General features: G+C 39.4%; 2 protein-coding genes across 2 annotated transcripts; both read left to right on the top strand.

Moving 5' to 3' along the window:
* The first annotated feature begins 1,310 nt into the window (after positions 1 to 1,310).
* On the top strand, positions 1,311 to 2,180 carry LOC142343072 (uncharacterized). The gene has a single exon (XM_075394760.1). It carries the CDS (start codon positions 1,311 to 1,313, stop codon positions 2,178 to 2,180), a length of 870 nt encoding a protein of 289 aa, XP_075250875.1.
* A 1,636-nt stretch (positions 2,181 to 3,816) lies between these two features.
* Positions 3,817 to 6,661, top strand: LOC142343073 (uncharacterized). Its single transcript, XM_075394761.1, has 2 exons — positions 3,817 to 4,554; positions 6,641 to 6,661. Exons 1-2 carry the CDS (start codon positions 3,817 to 3,819, stop codon positions 6,659 to 6,661), a joined length of 759 nt encoding a protein of 252 aa, XP_075250876.1.
* Positions 6,662 to 15,770: the final 9,109 nt, after the last annotated feature.

A 15,770-nucleotide genomic window follows, 5' to 3' on the forward strand; every position in this document is an offset into this window, starting at 1 on the left:
CAACCAACCGTCTCTGACTTTCACAAGTGGCTTGAAGTACAGGCCCAAGTATACGACAAAATCAACAGAGAAAATGTTAATAAGCCGTTTAGTAATTGGAACACTTTCGGTCAAAACAATAAGAACATTAGCCGAATTAACAACAACAATGATAATAGGAACAGCAATGCTATGAATCAATTTTCTAATAATTCACAAAACAATTGGAAACAGAACTCATTGCAAACAAGTCGCCCTGCAAACCAGCATGGTCAACCACCCTTTCTTCCGCGTAAAGATGCTGATCAGTCGAACGAGTCTTGCGAGAAATGCAAAGGAAGTCACGTACTCGCTACATGCCCTGAATACCAGAAATGTTCGCCAGACCAAAGGTATGAAATTGTGAGCAAGAACAATCTTTGCTCGAACTGTTTAAGCAACAAACATTTTAAGCAGTCATGTCCGTCCACAAAACGATGCCAAACATGTAAAGGATTTCACTACACAACTTTGCATGATCCTTCGACAAGTTAAGCGGCCCAACGTTGCTTTCTCAACAAGCAATCCCAATCAGCCGACACAAAATCTAGCAAGCCCCCAAACACCGCCATCCTTTCAACAACAAAATAAAAAAAAGTACTGACACTGTCAGCAGTAAAAAGAGGCAGCACACAAGATATGGTCAATCGTTCTCTTGTCAACAATCAACAATCACAGCAACAAAATGTTCAACGCGCCCATTTGAATGCTTCGAATCCGACCCAAAACTTCAGTATCAACCGAAATACAATTCCTCCTCCTGAATGGTATGAACAACTACAAATACTACCAGTTTCATTTGTAAACGGAAGTAAAGGTTTTGATACCTACGCCTTGATCGACCCCGGAAGCCAGTTCACCTTCCTGCTGGATAAAGTTACTAGCTTTCTGGAGCTTCCCTGCGAAGCAAAAGCATCAACAACTCAGCAGTACCTAAACACTGAACATGAAATGCCACTGTCCAAAATAAGTCAAACAGTGCCAGTAACGCCTTTTGACGAAGTCAATCAGCAATTCAGCATTGCAAGAGCCTATAGCATAGCACGCCATGTCTCAATGTTTCACCCGCTAACGTTCTTGAACTCAATCAATTATGCGACACCTTCAAGGAACTTAGTCACATTTATTTCCCTGGCATAGCCATTGGTGCAATAGGCGCCCTTCTTGTTTTCAACACCTTTGCCTTCACATATCCAGTCGATGTAATCCAAGATAGCAAAAAGCGTCCATTCGGCGTCAAAACAAAGCTTGGTTGGACTCTCGCTGGAGAGTACGAGCTATCTCATAAAACAATGAACACAAAAAAGCCCCCGCGCCATCCATTCATTTACCATGTCTGCCGGAAAGACATTGAAGAAGAACCGTTGGACGAATTGGTTCAAAGATTCTGGAAAATAGAAGCTGAAGGTACATTACCCGAACAGAATGAAGAGAACTCACTCGACCAATTAGCAGTGCAAACAATGGAAAACTCAATCTGTCACAACGGTGAAAGATATCAGATTGGCTTTCCTTGGAAACCCGTAAAGAAACTCCAAAATAACTATTTCTCAGCAGTCAGTCAACTAAAAAGTCTACAAAAACGACTACAAAACGATCCCGGTCTCAATCAGAAGTACAACCAGACACTCCAAACAGACTTGGATAAAAATTTTGTCAATCCAGTCGAAATGCAAGCACCACCTCCAGAGTCAATATGGTACTTACCTCATCATCCAGTCACTAAACCAAACAAACCCGGAAAAGTGAGAAGAGTTGCCAACGCAGCTTCAAAGTTCCGTGGTGAATCACTGAACTCAAATCTTCTAACTGGTCCCGATTTGCTGAATAACTTAGTTGGAGTTCTGTTGAGATTCAAAGAACACCCGGTTGCTGTTTTGTCAGACATCGAAGGAATGTTTATGCAAATTGCCGTGAGACAAGAAGACCAATCTGCTCTTCGTTTCCTTTGGATGATAGACAACTCCATTCGACAATTCCAATTCACTAGATTAATCTTCGGCGCAACATGTTCACCATTTTGCGCAACTTATGTGCTCAATAAAGACAAAAAAAGTAAATTTCCAACCGCCTTGAATGCAATTAAACACCACTTTCATATGGATGACTACATCCAGTCCTACCAACAATTTCAGGAGCCAAAGAAGTCATATCACAGATAAACAAGATGCCTGAAAAATGGTGGCTTCAGGTTGACAAAATTTGTTTCAAACCAACCAGATGTACTCGCTGAAATCTCTTCCGACGACAAAGACTAAACAACCGAGACCATAAGAGTCCTTGGTCAAAAATGGAACATAACAACTGACGATTTTGTCATGTTTCCCCAACAACAATTTCCAAAAGATGCAACATTGTACACACAAAGAAAAATATTCAGTTTGGTATCTTCAATCTTCGATCCCTTCGGTCTGCTGTCTCCTCTGACAATTAGAATAAAAATGGTTTTGCAGCAGGTTTGGAAACTTGGAAGAAAATGGGATGATTTGATACCACAAGAACTACACAATGCCCTCCAGAAAGTCCTAGACAGCTACTTTGCCATGCCCAAAATCCGAATACAAAGAACTGTTCACAATTTCAGTAAAACCACAAGCAGCCAACTTCATATATTTGTGGATGCCTCAATGGCAGCCGTTACTTACCTCCGCACAACTAATAGTCAAGCCACTCCGCCACAAGTGTGTTTTCTCATGGGAAAGTGCAAAGTCGCTCCCATTAAGCAAATGAGCGTGCCAAAAATGGAACTAGAAGCCGCTGTTATAGGTGTGCGCCTTCTACAACTGATACAAAGAGAAATGACAAGGACAATTGACCAAAATTTTCTCTGGTCCGACAGTCAAGTAGATTTGGACTGGATAGCCTCAAATAAGAAGCAAAACGTTTTTGTTTCAAACAGATTGCAAGAAACTTATAAAAGTTCTTTACCCCAGCAAAGGCATCACATCTCAATTTATCTCAATCCCGCCGATCACGGAACTCGCGGTCTTGAGACAAACGAAATTCAGCAGAAACGGTTAGATCCACCCCAATTTCTTTGCGAAAACGAGTCGACCTGGAATGAGATAAACAAACCACGCGCAACATGTGTGGCAGTCACGAGAAGTCCCAAGACAATTAAACCTATAGTCGATCCGAGTAAATTTTCAACGTGGAAAATACTTCTTCTGACAGTTGCAACAGTTTTCAACCTAATTCATCGTGCAAAGAAAATGCGAACGAACAATCACCAATACACAACTGAAGACATTCAAGTATCAAGAAATTATCTCCTGAAATTATCTCAGGACAGTTTTTTCCATTCGACCGTTAATTCCCTACAACGTGGAATGAAACTAGATTCCAAGTGCAAAATACGATGCCTAAATATGCTGTTGGATGAGAACGGATTACTCAGATCTTGTGGTCGTTTGCAGTATGCACCAACACAACTGGATTTGGAAAAACGTCCAATAATTTTGCACGCCAAGGACACAATTGTTAGTTTGTACCTGGAACATGCCCATCAAATATGTATTCACCAGTCCACAGAACCAACAAAAGCATTCATTCAACAGCGTTATCATGTAATTGGCCTTCGGAACGCGTTAGCAAGCGTACGATTTCAATGTTTCTTATGTCGACGCTTTGACACGAAAAACATTCAACCAATTATGCCATCATTACCTAGTTTTCGTTTTCCAACAGCAACAAACACAGTTCCTTTTTGCTAATTCTGGTGTAGATTTCTTTGGACCCTTCTACATCGAAGATTCTAAAGGCATTATAGAAAAACATTATGGTCCGATATTTACATGCATGGTGACGCGTGCAGTTCACTTAGAAACGTGTCCAGACCTAAACACAGATACGTTTCTCAATGCCTTCAGAAGATTTTGCAGTCGTCGATGCCAGCCCCAACTTCTCTACAGCGACAACGGGAAAACTTTTGTTGGCGCTTCTGATGAACTGAAGAAAACTGTTAAAGCCTTGGACAATGACAGAATCTACAAAGCTTTAGCAGTAGCCAATACAACGTGGAAATTCCATCCCCCATACGGCCCTCATTATGGCGGTGTCTGGGAGCGTTTGATCCAGAGCGCCAAAAGGACGCTCCTCCTCATTCTAGGATCCAGAAGACTCTCTTTTGACACTTTCCTAACAATCATGGTGGAAACAGAATCAATCCTCAACTCCAGACCACTGACTAACGTTGCTGAGCAGCCTGACAACGAGGAACCTTTGACTCCAAACCACTTTTTTATCCAGCGTCACTTCAATAGCTTGCCACCAGGACAATTTGGAGACCAGCAACCTGCAAGCTTGAAAACATGGAAGAACACGCAGAAGCTGATGAACCATATATGGCGACGCTTGGTGAAAGAGTATCTGCCAACCCTTAGCCGACGGTCAAAATGGTCAAACAGCAACGATCGACCGCTCAAAGTGGACGACATTGTTTGGGTGTTGAAAGGCCAAACACCAAGAGGCATTTGGTCACTGGGAAGAGTCATGGAGACAACGCCAGGAAGAGATGGAGAAACTCGAGTCGTAAAGGTAAAAACGGCTTACGGCACGTTCGTTCGCCCCGTTTCCGGTCTCGCACGCGTTTTTTCCGTAGTTTTTTTTCGATTTTTCTCGCTTCAGTTTTAGGCAACGTGAGTTACCCCTTTCCCACAAATTGATGTACTGATGACATTGACAACATTTCAGCCTACAGTTTCAGAGCCAACTTCAAAGAAGATGACAAAAGACTTCAATTGATGCCTACAAAACCCTTGATGCCCCCTTTGTGCCCTTGCAGCATGTTGCCAATGCTATTGCAAGTTTCAAGATGATCCAAATAAACCGCCAAAATTGCAACAAAAACTCGACTCTTTTGTCCAACAACGTGAAACTTAGACGTGCTCTTTTAACGAATGATTAGACTAGAGATATGTTTTAAAACAGCCTGTTTTTGCTTTGCTGCCATTGACTTTTGTTCTAAATATGAGTTCATGTTTTCACATAATGTTGTTATCATTAGTGACTCTCAAGAAACTAGATCTTGGAAACAGAATTTTTCTAATTGTTTTTTGTTCATTTGTTAATTACATTTATGTTTCATTTGTGTTCATATAGGATCATTGGCTTTATTGAATCTCTTAGCTTAATTTTGCTGAACAAATTCTAGCTGTCAGACCCTTAATTAATTCAGTACTTTGAATTGTAATTCAGGACTTTTCCTGCTATATATTTTTTCATACTTATAACAAATTTGCGGCCACTTTTCGGAAATAAATTTTTGTTTTTTTAATAAATAATGTGTACGCTTTATTTAAAATATACCAAAAATTGTTACTGTAAATTCAAATTCTAGTCTCATCCGTGGATACTACAATCAGCCAGAAAGGAATAGGACTCTTAATTAATTCACTATTTAGGTCTCACACCAATCCAACAAATTGTTCTTTTTGGGTTTCTTCCTCCTAATTCCTTAGTTTAAGCAATGCCCTTCAAAGGATAAGTTTGAATGCATAGGTTTTGCTGTATTTTGGGCTGATGTGCTTGTTTATTTGGTCCGCAGAAATGCGAATCACCAGTAAATAAAGCAAAACAACCAATATGAATTTGAGCCCTCATTTCCTTCTAAGTGCAAAGTGAATTTTCGTTTACAACTTTGGAATTCCAGGCCTCTTCTCAAGCCTAGGACAGACCGTGATTTACAGCATCTTCATACTATAGTATATATTTTCTAATGAAGAATTGTAGAAACAATTATTTGAAGACCAAGTTGACTTGCTTTTAAGCAAAATGCCTTCTTGAAATGTGCTTTCGAAAAGATGCTCAATACAATATTGGCGATAAGCCAATAGCAAATTCACATGAAGAATATATTATTAAATAGAATTTTTTAAAACTTATCTTTCGAGTTATCGAACTTTACAATTTTTGTTAGCAATTGACAGTTGACGCGATTTATTCCACATGTTCTGTAATTTTCCCGAAATTTTCAACATTTGCGCTAACATTATGTAGCACTGTAGTATTGTTAACAACAATAATGTTTTTTTTTACGTTTAGAGATAGGGGAGTTTTGCTGCACTGTTTGACTAGACTTATTTGACAAATTTTTCAGCCCTTTTTTGAAAGATGGCAAGAAGTTTAATTCCTTAACCCGCTCTCTCGAAATTTGCCAAAATTACAGATCTAGAAACTGTGGATATAACCTTCGTAAAATCAGAAGAGGGCTGTTTGCACTCCTGTTTCTGGTACGAGTAGTCTAGAATTAAAACTTTGCGCACTTTTTGCTAATTTAGATCGTTGTTTATCCTTAAGGCATCATGTATTGTTTATATATTGAATTTCTGCTATATTATATTTTTCGCTATCCTTTGCAAGAATTACTTGTTTGTAAATATTTGACCAGCAAGTTGTCGTCGAATTGTTTGATCAGTCTGATTATGTTAGTCTTCTTTTTTCTTTTTTTATGCCAATAACACACGTCAAATTTAAAATTTTTGTTCGATTAATGGCAAGTCTCCTTTGCCTTCAATTAAAGCTCTTTGAAGCGCATATAAAAAGTTTCCAGAAAGAATTCCACGTTTCTATGGGTTTGACAAATTGTTTAGTTATTGATTTGATCATTGGCTTTTTTTTGTAGAAGATTGACTTACTCTCATAAAGCAACACACGTTTGGCTCTCTATTAATCTTAGCCTATCCAATAAGAAGCCAAACGTCTGTTGCTTTCATCTTATCACTAATAACCATTTTGACTCCCGTGAGCTGTTGGATTTTGCAACATTTTAGGGGGCCGATCAACAGGATGTTTCAAATGGACGACATTTAATTATGTACAAATGCATGTTTTTCAATGATAATCCTCGCTAAACATTGAAATTTCGACCATTTTATCCATAACTTAATTACTAACATTCATAATGATTAACTGAAACTAGAAAGGAAAGCAAAATTATATTTTATCGTGTCTGGCGATGCCTCGCGAGCCATGGTCATGCCTCAGCGGCCCGTGGGACTTGATATGAATCTATCACAACCCTACATGTCAGCGCACTCCAACCCATCACAACTGGCGCGTCGGCTAGGACTAAATTATCAGCGCGTAGAGATAGGTATTAACCATTTCTGTTGTCCATTTGATACAAAATTTTGGTGTCGTGCACTTAAAACGTGCATTTGAAACGCCCCCACATTTTTAATCCAATTTCTGCCGACTTTTAGCTGAGTATCTTTAATGACCGGTACCATCGGATAGCTTCGACACTGTTTAACTGCGATTATTAACTTTGATTTTTACCTGAATGTTTATGTTTGGTCGTAAAATGTTTTCTGAATAATGAAATGTCTCATTAACTTTCTATTAAGGTATTAGTAAATCATTTTGCTGCTCTCAATTGATAGCTAATGGTTCGCTCGAACTCATATTGAACTCAAAGGATTTTGAACTCATTTAATTTTAATATTAATATATTTCTTTCACTTTATCTGTTCCTCTGCTCTTATTTTTCTCAACTTTTAACTTTTTATTGACTTTTATTTTTTATGGATGGGCCCATCCATGCTCTTTTCAAGTAAACAGTGACTCCTGTTTAATTAGTTTCAACTTGGTTTTTACGATATTGACGTTTTATTTTCATTAAAAAATCGTATATTCTAGATACTGCTGAAAATGTGTGCTCCTTTGTCTTATCACATAGTCCCTCATAAAACAGGCCCCATTGATGCTCAAATTAGGCCTAAATTAACATAAAATCTTGCAGCTAGTGGCTTGTACTTTTGGTGGCTTCAACACTATTTTTAAGAATTGAGTTTTAACTGTATTTGTTGTTATTTTGTTTTTATTGTAGTCACATGACTCAAACTCACTAATAACTAAAAAGTTATGTGTGAAATTCTTTAGTACGTTTTAGTTGAAAATTTATGGTTATTGTATCGTTCGAAATCAATTGGTTTCAAAAAGGTGAAGTGATTTCAAAAACTTTCCCTCTTTTTGTCTTCGTTATTTAGTTTTATAAAGGACTGTCCGTTACTGCTTTCCATTGAAAAACAAGTCAATTGCTCATTTGATCATTTGCTCATTTCTAAAATATTAACTTTAGCTGAAATTGATGATTATTGTTGTTATGTAATGAAACATATATTCTAGACTTTTGGTTGCTCATATTTGGTTGCGACTTTTTGTCAGATGTTTTTGGGAAAGAGTAACTCTCAGGTTTTTGGCGGTAGTTTTAATCATCAGCAAATGTCATGCTTTTCTTGAGTTCCCAAGGTCATTGGGAACATGCTCCAAGAAGGAGGGCAGGCGTTGGAGATCATCTTGATTGTCGTTTGATCCGATATCCTTGAACCTATATAATTGGAATGAAAATACTGTAAGGGCAATAACATCAAAGGGGGTGGATGTAGCTCATCTTGCCTAAGACCGAAGCAAAAAATTTGAATTAAAAAAACTATGGGGAAAAAACCCGTGCGAGGCCGGCGACCGGACGCACGAACGAGCCGTAAGCCGTTTTTACTTTGGCAACTCGTACTTCACCGTCTCGCCCAGGGGATGTTTCCACAACTCTTCCGAGGGGCCAGATTCCTCTCGGCGTCAAGTCCTTGAGTACCCACACAACATCTCCAACTTTCACAGGAGACTGGTTGTTGTCTGTCCATTTACGTCTCTTGAGTAACGTCGGCAGGTACTCCTTAATCAAACGCCGCCACACGTGGTTCATCAACTGCTGCACGTGCTTCCAGTTCTTGAAACTAGCTGGCTGTTGGTCTCCAAAGTTTCCGGGTGGCAAGGAACTGTAAGGGCGTTGAATGAGGAAATGGTTAGGAGTGAGTGGTTCTTCGTTTTCAGGCTGATCAGCAACGTTTGTCAGTGGTCTGGAATTCAGGATTGCCTCGACTTCTACCATTATTGTCTCAAAGATGTCGAAGGAGAGACGCTTAGATCCTAGAATGATTAAGAGTGTCCTTTTGGCGCTCTGAATCAATCGCTCCCACACGCCACCGAAATGAGGGCCGTATGGTGGGTTAAATTTCCATGTGGTTTTGACTGCAGCTAGGGCTTTATAAATCTTGTCTTTGTCTAAAGCCTTAACCGACTTCTTCAGCTCTTCGGAGGCGCCAACAAATGTTTTTCCGTTATCGCTGTACAATAAAATAGGTTGGCATCTTCGGCAGGTGAATCGTCGATATGCATTGAGGAAGGTGTCTGTATTTAAATCTGGACATGTTTCTAAATGGACTGCTCGCGTAACGAGGCATGTAAAAATAAGTCCATAATGTTTCTCGATTTTGCCTTGTTTGTCCTCAATATAAAACGGGCCAAAAAAGTCCAGTCCTGTGTTGGCAAACGGAAATTTGGTTTCTTCTGTGGGGAAGCGGAAAGCAGGAAGTGGGGCCATTATTGGTTGTATATTTTGAGTGTCAAAACGGCGACACAGAAAACATCGGTATTTTATTGAAAGTAGTGTTTTTCGAAGTCCAATGACGTAGTAGCGTTGTTGTACGAATGCTTTGACCGGTTCTGTTGCTTGATGAGCACAAATTCTGTGTGCATGTTCAAGGTATAGTCTCGCAATCTTTTCCTTTGCGTCCAAGATTATTGGACATTTTTCGATCTCCAATTCTGTTGGAGCAAATAGGAGACGGCCACTAGATCGTAGGAGTCCGTTTTGGTCAATTATTGGATTAAAGTTTCTCAATTTGCTCTTGGCGTCTAACTTTTGTGTTCTTTTTAATGCGTTGATTGTTGAGGAGAAAGCATTGTTTTGAGACAACTTTAGCAGAAAATTTTGAGATACAAACATCATCTTTTGTGTATTGGCTTTTGTCGGAACGATTCTTCTTAGCTCTGTAAATTAAATTGAAGACAGTTGCGAGGGTTAAAAGTAGCTTATTCCATGTTGAAAAGCGGTTTGGGTCTAGAACAGGTTTGATTGGTGTTTTTGTATTTCTGGTTACGGCACCTACGGTTGGAATCTTTTTCAAATCTTTCCAAGAACTTTCAGTGTTTTGCAAAAATTGTGGTGCTGTAAGCCATTTCGGGGGGATTTCTGATGGCTCAAGGCCACGCGTTCCATGGTCGGCTGGATTAAAATTAGTTGGGACATGATTCCACTCATCAGTTTTAGTTGTTCTCTTAATTTCTTCGAGTCGATTTGAGACGAAAACGTTTTGTTTCTTAGTTGAACTGATCCAATCTAAGACAACACGACTATCAGTCCACAAGTAGACTTTTTCAAATTTTAATGTCATTTCGGTTTCTATCAATGTGCGGAGGCGTGTACCTAAAACGGCTGCTTCGAGTTCTAGTTTTGGCACACTAATTTGTTTTATTGGTGCAACTTTGCATTTTCCAAGCAGAAAAGATGTTTGAAAGATTTTGTCCTGTTTTTGGGTGCGAATGTAAGCAACTGCTGACAATGCAACGGTTGAGGCGTCAACAAAGACATGGAGCTGGTGATTATTTTCCTGATTCGTTGAGGAGTTCAACCATCTGGGGATTTCGATATCAGGCATTGCAAAGTAACTATCGAGCACTTTTTGTAGGTTGGAATGAAGTTCTGCGGGAAGTGGTTCATCCCACTTTTTACCTAGCTTCCAGACTTGTTGTAAAAGCATTTTGATTCTAATTGTGAGCGGGGACAAAATTCCTAGGGTATCGAAAATTGTTGATACTAAGCTGAACATTTTCCTTTGTGTATACTCACTTGCATTTCGGGGAAAATGTTCTGATGTCTTCATTAGAAAAGAGTCAGTTCTGGTATTCCATTTCTGACCGAGGACTCTATTGATCTCTTTCAGTTCATCTCGATCTTCTTGCTCAATGAACCTTAGGGCTTCATGTTTGTTTGACACAAATTTTGTCAAGCGAAAGCCACCTTTATGAAGGCTATTTTTAGTCTGGTTAATGGTTTCAATTGCTTCTTCTATAGACGGCAAAGAATGGATATAGTCGTCCATATAAAAATGGTTCTTTATTGCATTAACTGCTTTTGGAAATTCAATTGCATTATCTTCTGCGCAACGATTCAGAACGAAAATTGCACAAAATGGGGAGCAGGTTGCTCCAAAAATTAATCTGGTGAACTGGTATTGGTTAACCATCTCTTCATTGGGCCAGAGAAAGCGTAATGCAGATTGGTCCTCATGCCTTATTGCTATCTGCATGAACATGCCTTCGATATCAGAGAGAATGGCAACTGGGTTTTCACGAAATCTCAGAAGAATTCCTACCAAGTTGTTCAGCAAATCTGGTCCTGTGATCAAATTGGAGTTCAAAGATTGTCCTCTAAACTTGGCCGCAGCATTTGCTACTCTGCGCACTTTTCCGGGCTTGTTTGGATTAACCACTGGGTGATGAGGCAAATACCAAATTTTCTCGGGTTCTGGCTGCTGCATTTCAACTGGCTTGACATAAAATTTTTGAAGATCTGTTGTGAGAGTTTGCTCATACAACTCTTTCAATCGGAGGTCATTACTGAGTCGCTTCTGAAGACTTTTCAGCTGGCTGAGAGCTGCAAAATAATTATTTTCAATTCTCAATGGTTTTTTCCAAGGCAGTCCAATTTCGTACCTCTCACCATTGTAGCTGATTGTTTTGTTCAATATATCAAGGGCTTCCTTGTCAACGGGATTTTTAGATTCAAGCTCGGGTTGAGTTCCTTCAGCTTCAATTTTCCAGAATTGCTCAAGCAATTCATCAAGAGGCTGATCGTCGGAGCTTCTTCGTGATACGTGGTACACGTACTGTTTCTGCTGGTGAGATCGTTGTTTGGGTTGCTTTTGCACTCTTTCGTACTCTCCAGCTAGGGTCCATCCAAGCCTCGTCTTTACGCCGAAAGGCTGGTTTTTAGTTGCCGGGATGACTTCAACTGGATGTGTGAAAGCAAAAGTGTTTATTCACAAAAGGGCACCGATTTTGCCTTCAGCTATTTCTGGGAAGTGAATGTGACGGAGTTCTTTGAATGCATCGCAAAGTTGGTTGAGTTCAAATGTATTAGCTGGTGCTACATTTAAACAAGGAGTGCTATAAGTGGTTGTAATTTGAAACTTTTGATCCAAATTTTCGTAGGATGCAACTGTCACTTGTTCAGAAATTTTTGAAAGTGGCATATCATGCTCTGTGTTAAGATACTGAAGCGTAGTTGCTTCTTGATCTTCGCATGGAAGAGCAAGGAACTCTGTGATTTTGTCAAGTATGAAAGTAAATTGGCTCCCTGGATCGATCAGAGCGTACGTATCGAAAGCTTTTTTGCCGTTTAGAAAAGATACTGGGATAAGTTGAAGTTGTTCGAACCATTCTTTTGGTGTAAACTGTAGATGATTCACGCTAAAACTTTGGTTGGCATTGTTCAAATTAGCGCGCTGAAATTGATTCTGATTTTTGTTTGCAAAAGACTGTCCGTAGCGGCTCTTTTGTGATTTGGATGAGGCGCTTGTGTTGTTGTTACTTCCTGGTTCACATTGCTGTTTGACAAGCTGATTTGCTTGGTTGGTAACACTTGTACCTGTGGAATTGCTGGTGGCAAAAGCAGCTGGTGGACGCTTGATAATTTTACCAGGGTCATGCAGTGTTGTGTGGTGGTATCCGCTGCATGTTTGGCAGCGTTTTGTTGATGGGCAGTTTTGCTTCTTGTGTTTATTGCTCAAACAGTTCGAGCAAAGATTGCTCTTGCTTACAATGTCAAATCGCTGGTTTGGGCTGCATTTTTGGTAATCGGGACAGGTCGCTAGTATATGGTTTCCTCGACATTTTTCGCAAGAACGCTTTGGTTGATTTGAGTTATTTAGGGGTGGAAATGGTGGAGCGCTAGGTGGTTTCACATTACCGCTACTGCTTATTGCTGTTGACTGATTTAGGCTAGTCGGCTGTGCTGGAAAGCTTGAATTTTGGATACTTAAATTTCTTGCGTGATTAAGGCTGTTGTTCAAATTTCCAGAGTTACCGAAGTTGTTTCTACGAAGGTTATTTTGCTGGAAGTTTTCGCGGTTTATCTTATCGTACACATGTGCTTGAACTTCTAACCATTTCTGAAATTCAACTAAAGTAGCTGGTGTTTCGATTGATGTAACGGTGTGCTCTGTCCATTTGAGGAGGATGTTATGCGGGACTTTTTCTTTAGCTTTCTTCATAAGTGTTGAGCTCTGTAGGTCCGCTGTGTATCCCAAGTATTGGAAAGCTTGCACTAAACGTTTCAAGAACAAAGCAAAGGCCACAAAATTTTGCTTGTTATAGTCATTAGTTGATTTCCAGTTTTCCAATTGATTTATGAAGGCGTTCACCACTATTGTAGGATCACCAAAATATGACATTAGTTCGTTTAAAGCTGTGCTATAATAAGCAGGATCACACGAATAAGCTTGGATTACATCTTTTGCTTGCCAGTAACTGCATTTTGCAAATAGGTGATACGATGTGTGTCGGTGATACTGGTGTTGTTATGTACGAGGCAAAAAAAGTTATTTATCCATTCGTGGTACTTCAATGGGTTGCCATTAAAGTTTTGAATTGTAAGAGGTGGTAACTTTATTGAGTGTTTACTTGTTGAATTCTGGCAATATGGAGCTGTGTTTGAGGTCCACGGTAAAGAATTGATTTCAAATGAAGGGTTTTTGAACCTTTCATTTAATATTGGATTCAATACGCAGGAAAATTGATGTGAATGTGGTAATTGTGGCTGGGGATTTTGCTCTACTGAAGGCAGTGCCTGTGGGGGAAACGTTGAGATTGAAGGAGCAATTGGAACACTTTCAGTTATTGTTTTTGAACAGGCGGTTTGATGAACACCGAATGGGTTAACAGGCTCAATGCCTACGGTATTGAATTGTGACTGTAGCTGGAATTGAGTGAAGTTTCCAGGTAAATTTTTATTCTCTGTGTTTTTCGATTCCTGTCTATTATGCAATGGTAAAGAAAATATGTTAGATGTTTGAAAATTGATTGGGTTTTGGCAGGAATTTTCGGAGAACTGATTAAAGTTTGTCATTGTGTTACTCAGTTCAATTGGTTGTTTTGTCTGTTGCGGATCAAAAACTAGATTCTGTGCTTTTTCTTGACTGTAATATTTGACAGAACTGGGATTCATCAAGCGGGGATTATGTGTTCCTTGGAATTGGGAACAACCCATGCTCTTTGGTTCAAACGTTTGCGTCTGAAACCGTTCCTCGGCGATATCTCGAGAAAATTCAGATAACATATTTTTTGACTGTAATTGATTATTAAGGTTTTCCTGAGGAAAACGATTTTGAAAGTTATTTTGCGTGCTTACAAAATTGAGTGGCTGGATTGAATCATTGTCTGCTTTAAACTGCTGCTGGTTGACTGTAAAATTATCAACAGCAGATAACGTTGTATCACTGAGAGCAAAACGATCGGGAGTTTTTGCGACGGTCGTCTCAGGTTTCGCAAAATTTCTGTCCGAGTCTTTTACTTCTGTTTTGGATTCCAATGTGTTATCGATGTTAATTGGTCTGAATAAACTTGCTGTACTCATTCCCATAGAAAGCGGATTCTCATTGTTGCCATTTAAAAACTTTGACAACATTGGTTTGGTCCTGTGGCATTCAGACAAAAACAGGGATGGTTTCTCCGATCTCGGTGGTAAAGGTGGTGTTTTGTTGGAGAATGATGAACGTTCTGGGTTGCTTGCTTCTGGAATCTCGTTCATTGATGGCGAGCATCTCCGTGAGGTTGGATATCTGGCAGTCGTATGAGTTGTTACACTGACATCATCGCGTATCCTAGTTGAAGATTGGCTGAGTAGTCCATCGTCATCTAAACTGTCAATTTCGTGTTCAAATTTCTCTAGACGTGACAGAAGGTTTGAATATCGTTCCATGACAGATGAAGTACTGCTGGAGTTCCGGCTTTCTTTTAACACGGCATCTAGTGTTGTTTTCAGCTCCTCAACATTTGATTTTGCTTTATTGATGAGCAGGGTGAGTGATCTGAAACTCTTTCGCTGATCAATGGCAGATTGTAAGAGGTCCAGCTTGCTTTTCAAACTCAGCTCTGCAATTTTGAATTTGTTTAAGGCGTACTGACAACTTTGACTGTTCTTCTTTGTCATCTTGCTCTTGTTGGTCTTTTTCGTACTAACAGGTAAAAAACGGCTTCGAAACCGGAGCGACGCAAATTTCAAAGTTGAAAAACAATTTTTATGACACTGTGAGGCTAATCAGCCCCAGTTTTTGTTGTTAAAAATACGACGCAACTTTTCTGAAAAATAGAATCCTATTGTTTTTTTTGTGTTAAATCTAGCTAGTTTTATCTAAAAAAGAAAAATAAACGTGTGCGCGCGCTTGTTTCGTTATTTCAATAAACACGACCAAATAATTGCTAAAACTTGGGGAAATTAAGATTTCCTTATGAGTATAATAAGTGTATGGCTCTTGAATAGTTTTTTGTAACAATCTTTCACAAGTACAAAACCTTTTTTGAAAAAGGAACAAAAAAATGCTTAGAGGCTGCTACTGCTTAGTACCTGTGTTGAAAATGTTTTTTTTATTGCGGTGCGAATAGGCAACGTGAGCTACAGACAAGCAGACAAGACAACTCGACTTGTACTGGGGCTCGTTTGAAATTCTTTCCTCTTAAATTGAACTGCTTGCTTCTTGTTTTCTTTTCAAAACTTTTGAAATCTTTACTTTGAGAATTCCTTCCGCCCTTGTAACTGCTGACTCTAAGTTTTGAAGATCATCAACTATGGTAACTACTGACACCAAAAATGCTCTCTTCTTCTATCTGGTGACTACTGAGACCGAAAAGGGGGG

Source organism: Convolutriloba macropyga, chromosome 7 (genome assembly GCF_964194025.1).
Source record: "Convolutriloba macropyga chromosome 7, txConMacr16.3, whole genome shotgun sequence".
Lineage (NCBI taxonomy): Eukaryota > Metazoa > Xenacoelomorpha > Acoela > Convolutidae > Convolutriloba > Convolutriloba macropyga.

Bases quoted from the DNA above. Each gene is read 5' to 3' on its own strand.
- LOC142343072 (XM_075394760.1), top strand. From the start codon at position 1,311: ATGAACACAAAAAAGCCCCCGCGCCATCCATTCATTTACCATGTCTGC.
- LOC142343073 (XM_075394761.1), top strand. From the start codon at position 3,817: ATGGTGACGCGTGCAGTTCACTTAGAAACGTGTCCAGACCTAAACACA. The intron at 4,555-6,640 runs GTAAAAACGGCT...TTTTTTTTGTAG, and splicing joins GAGAAACTCGAGTCGTAAAG to AAGATTGACTTACTCTCATA.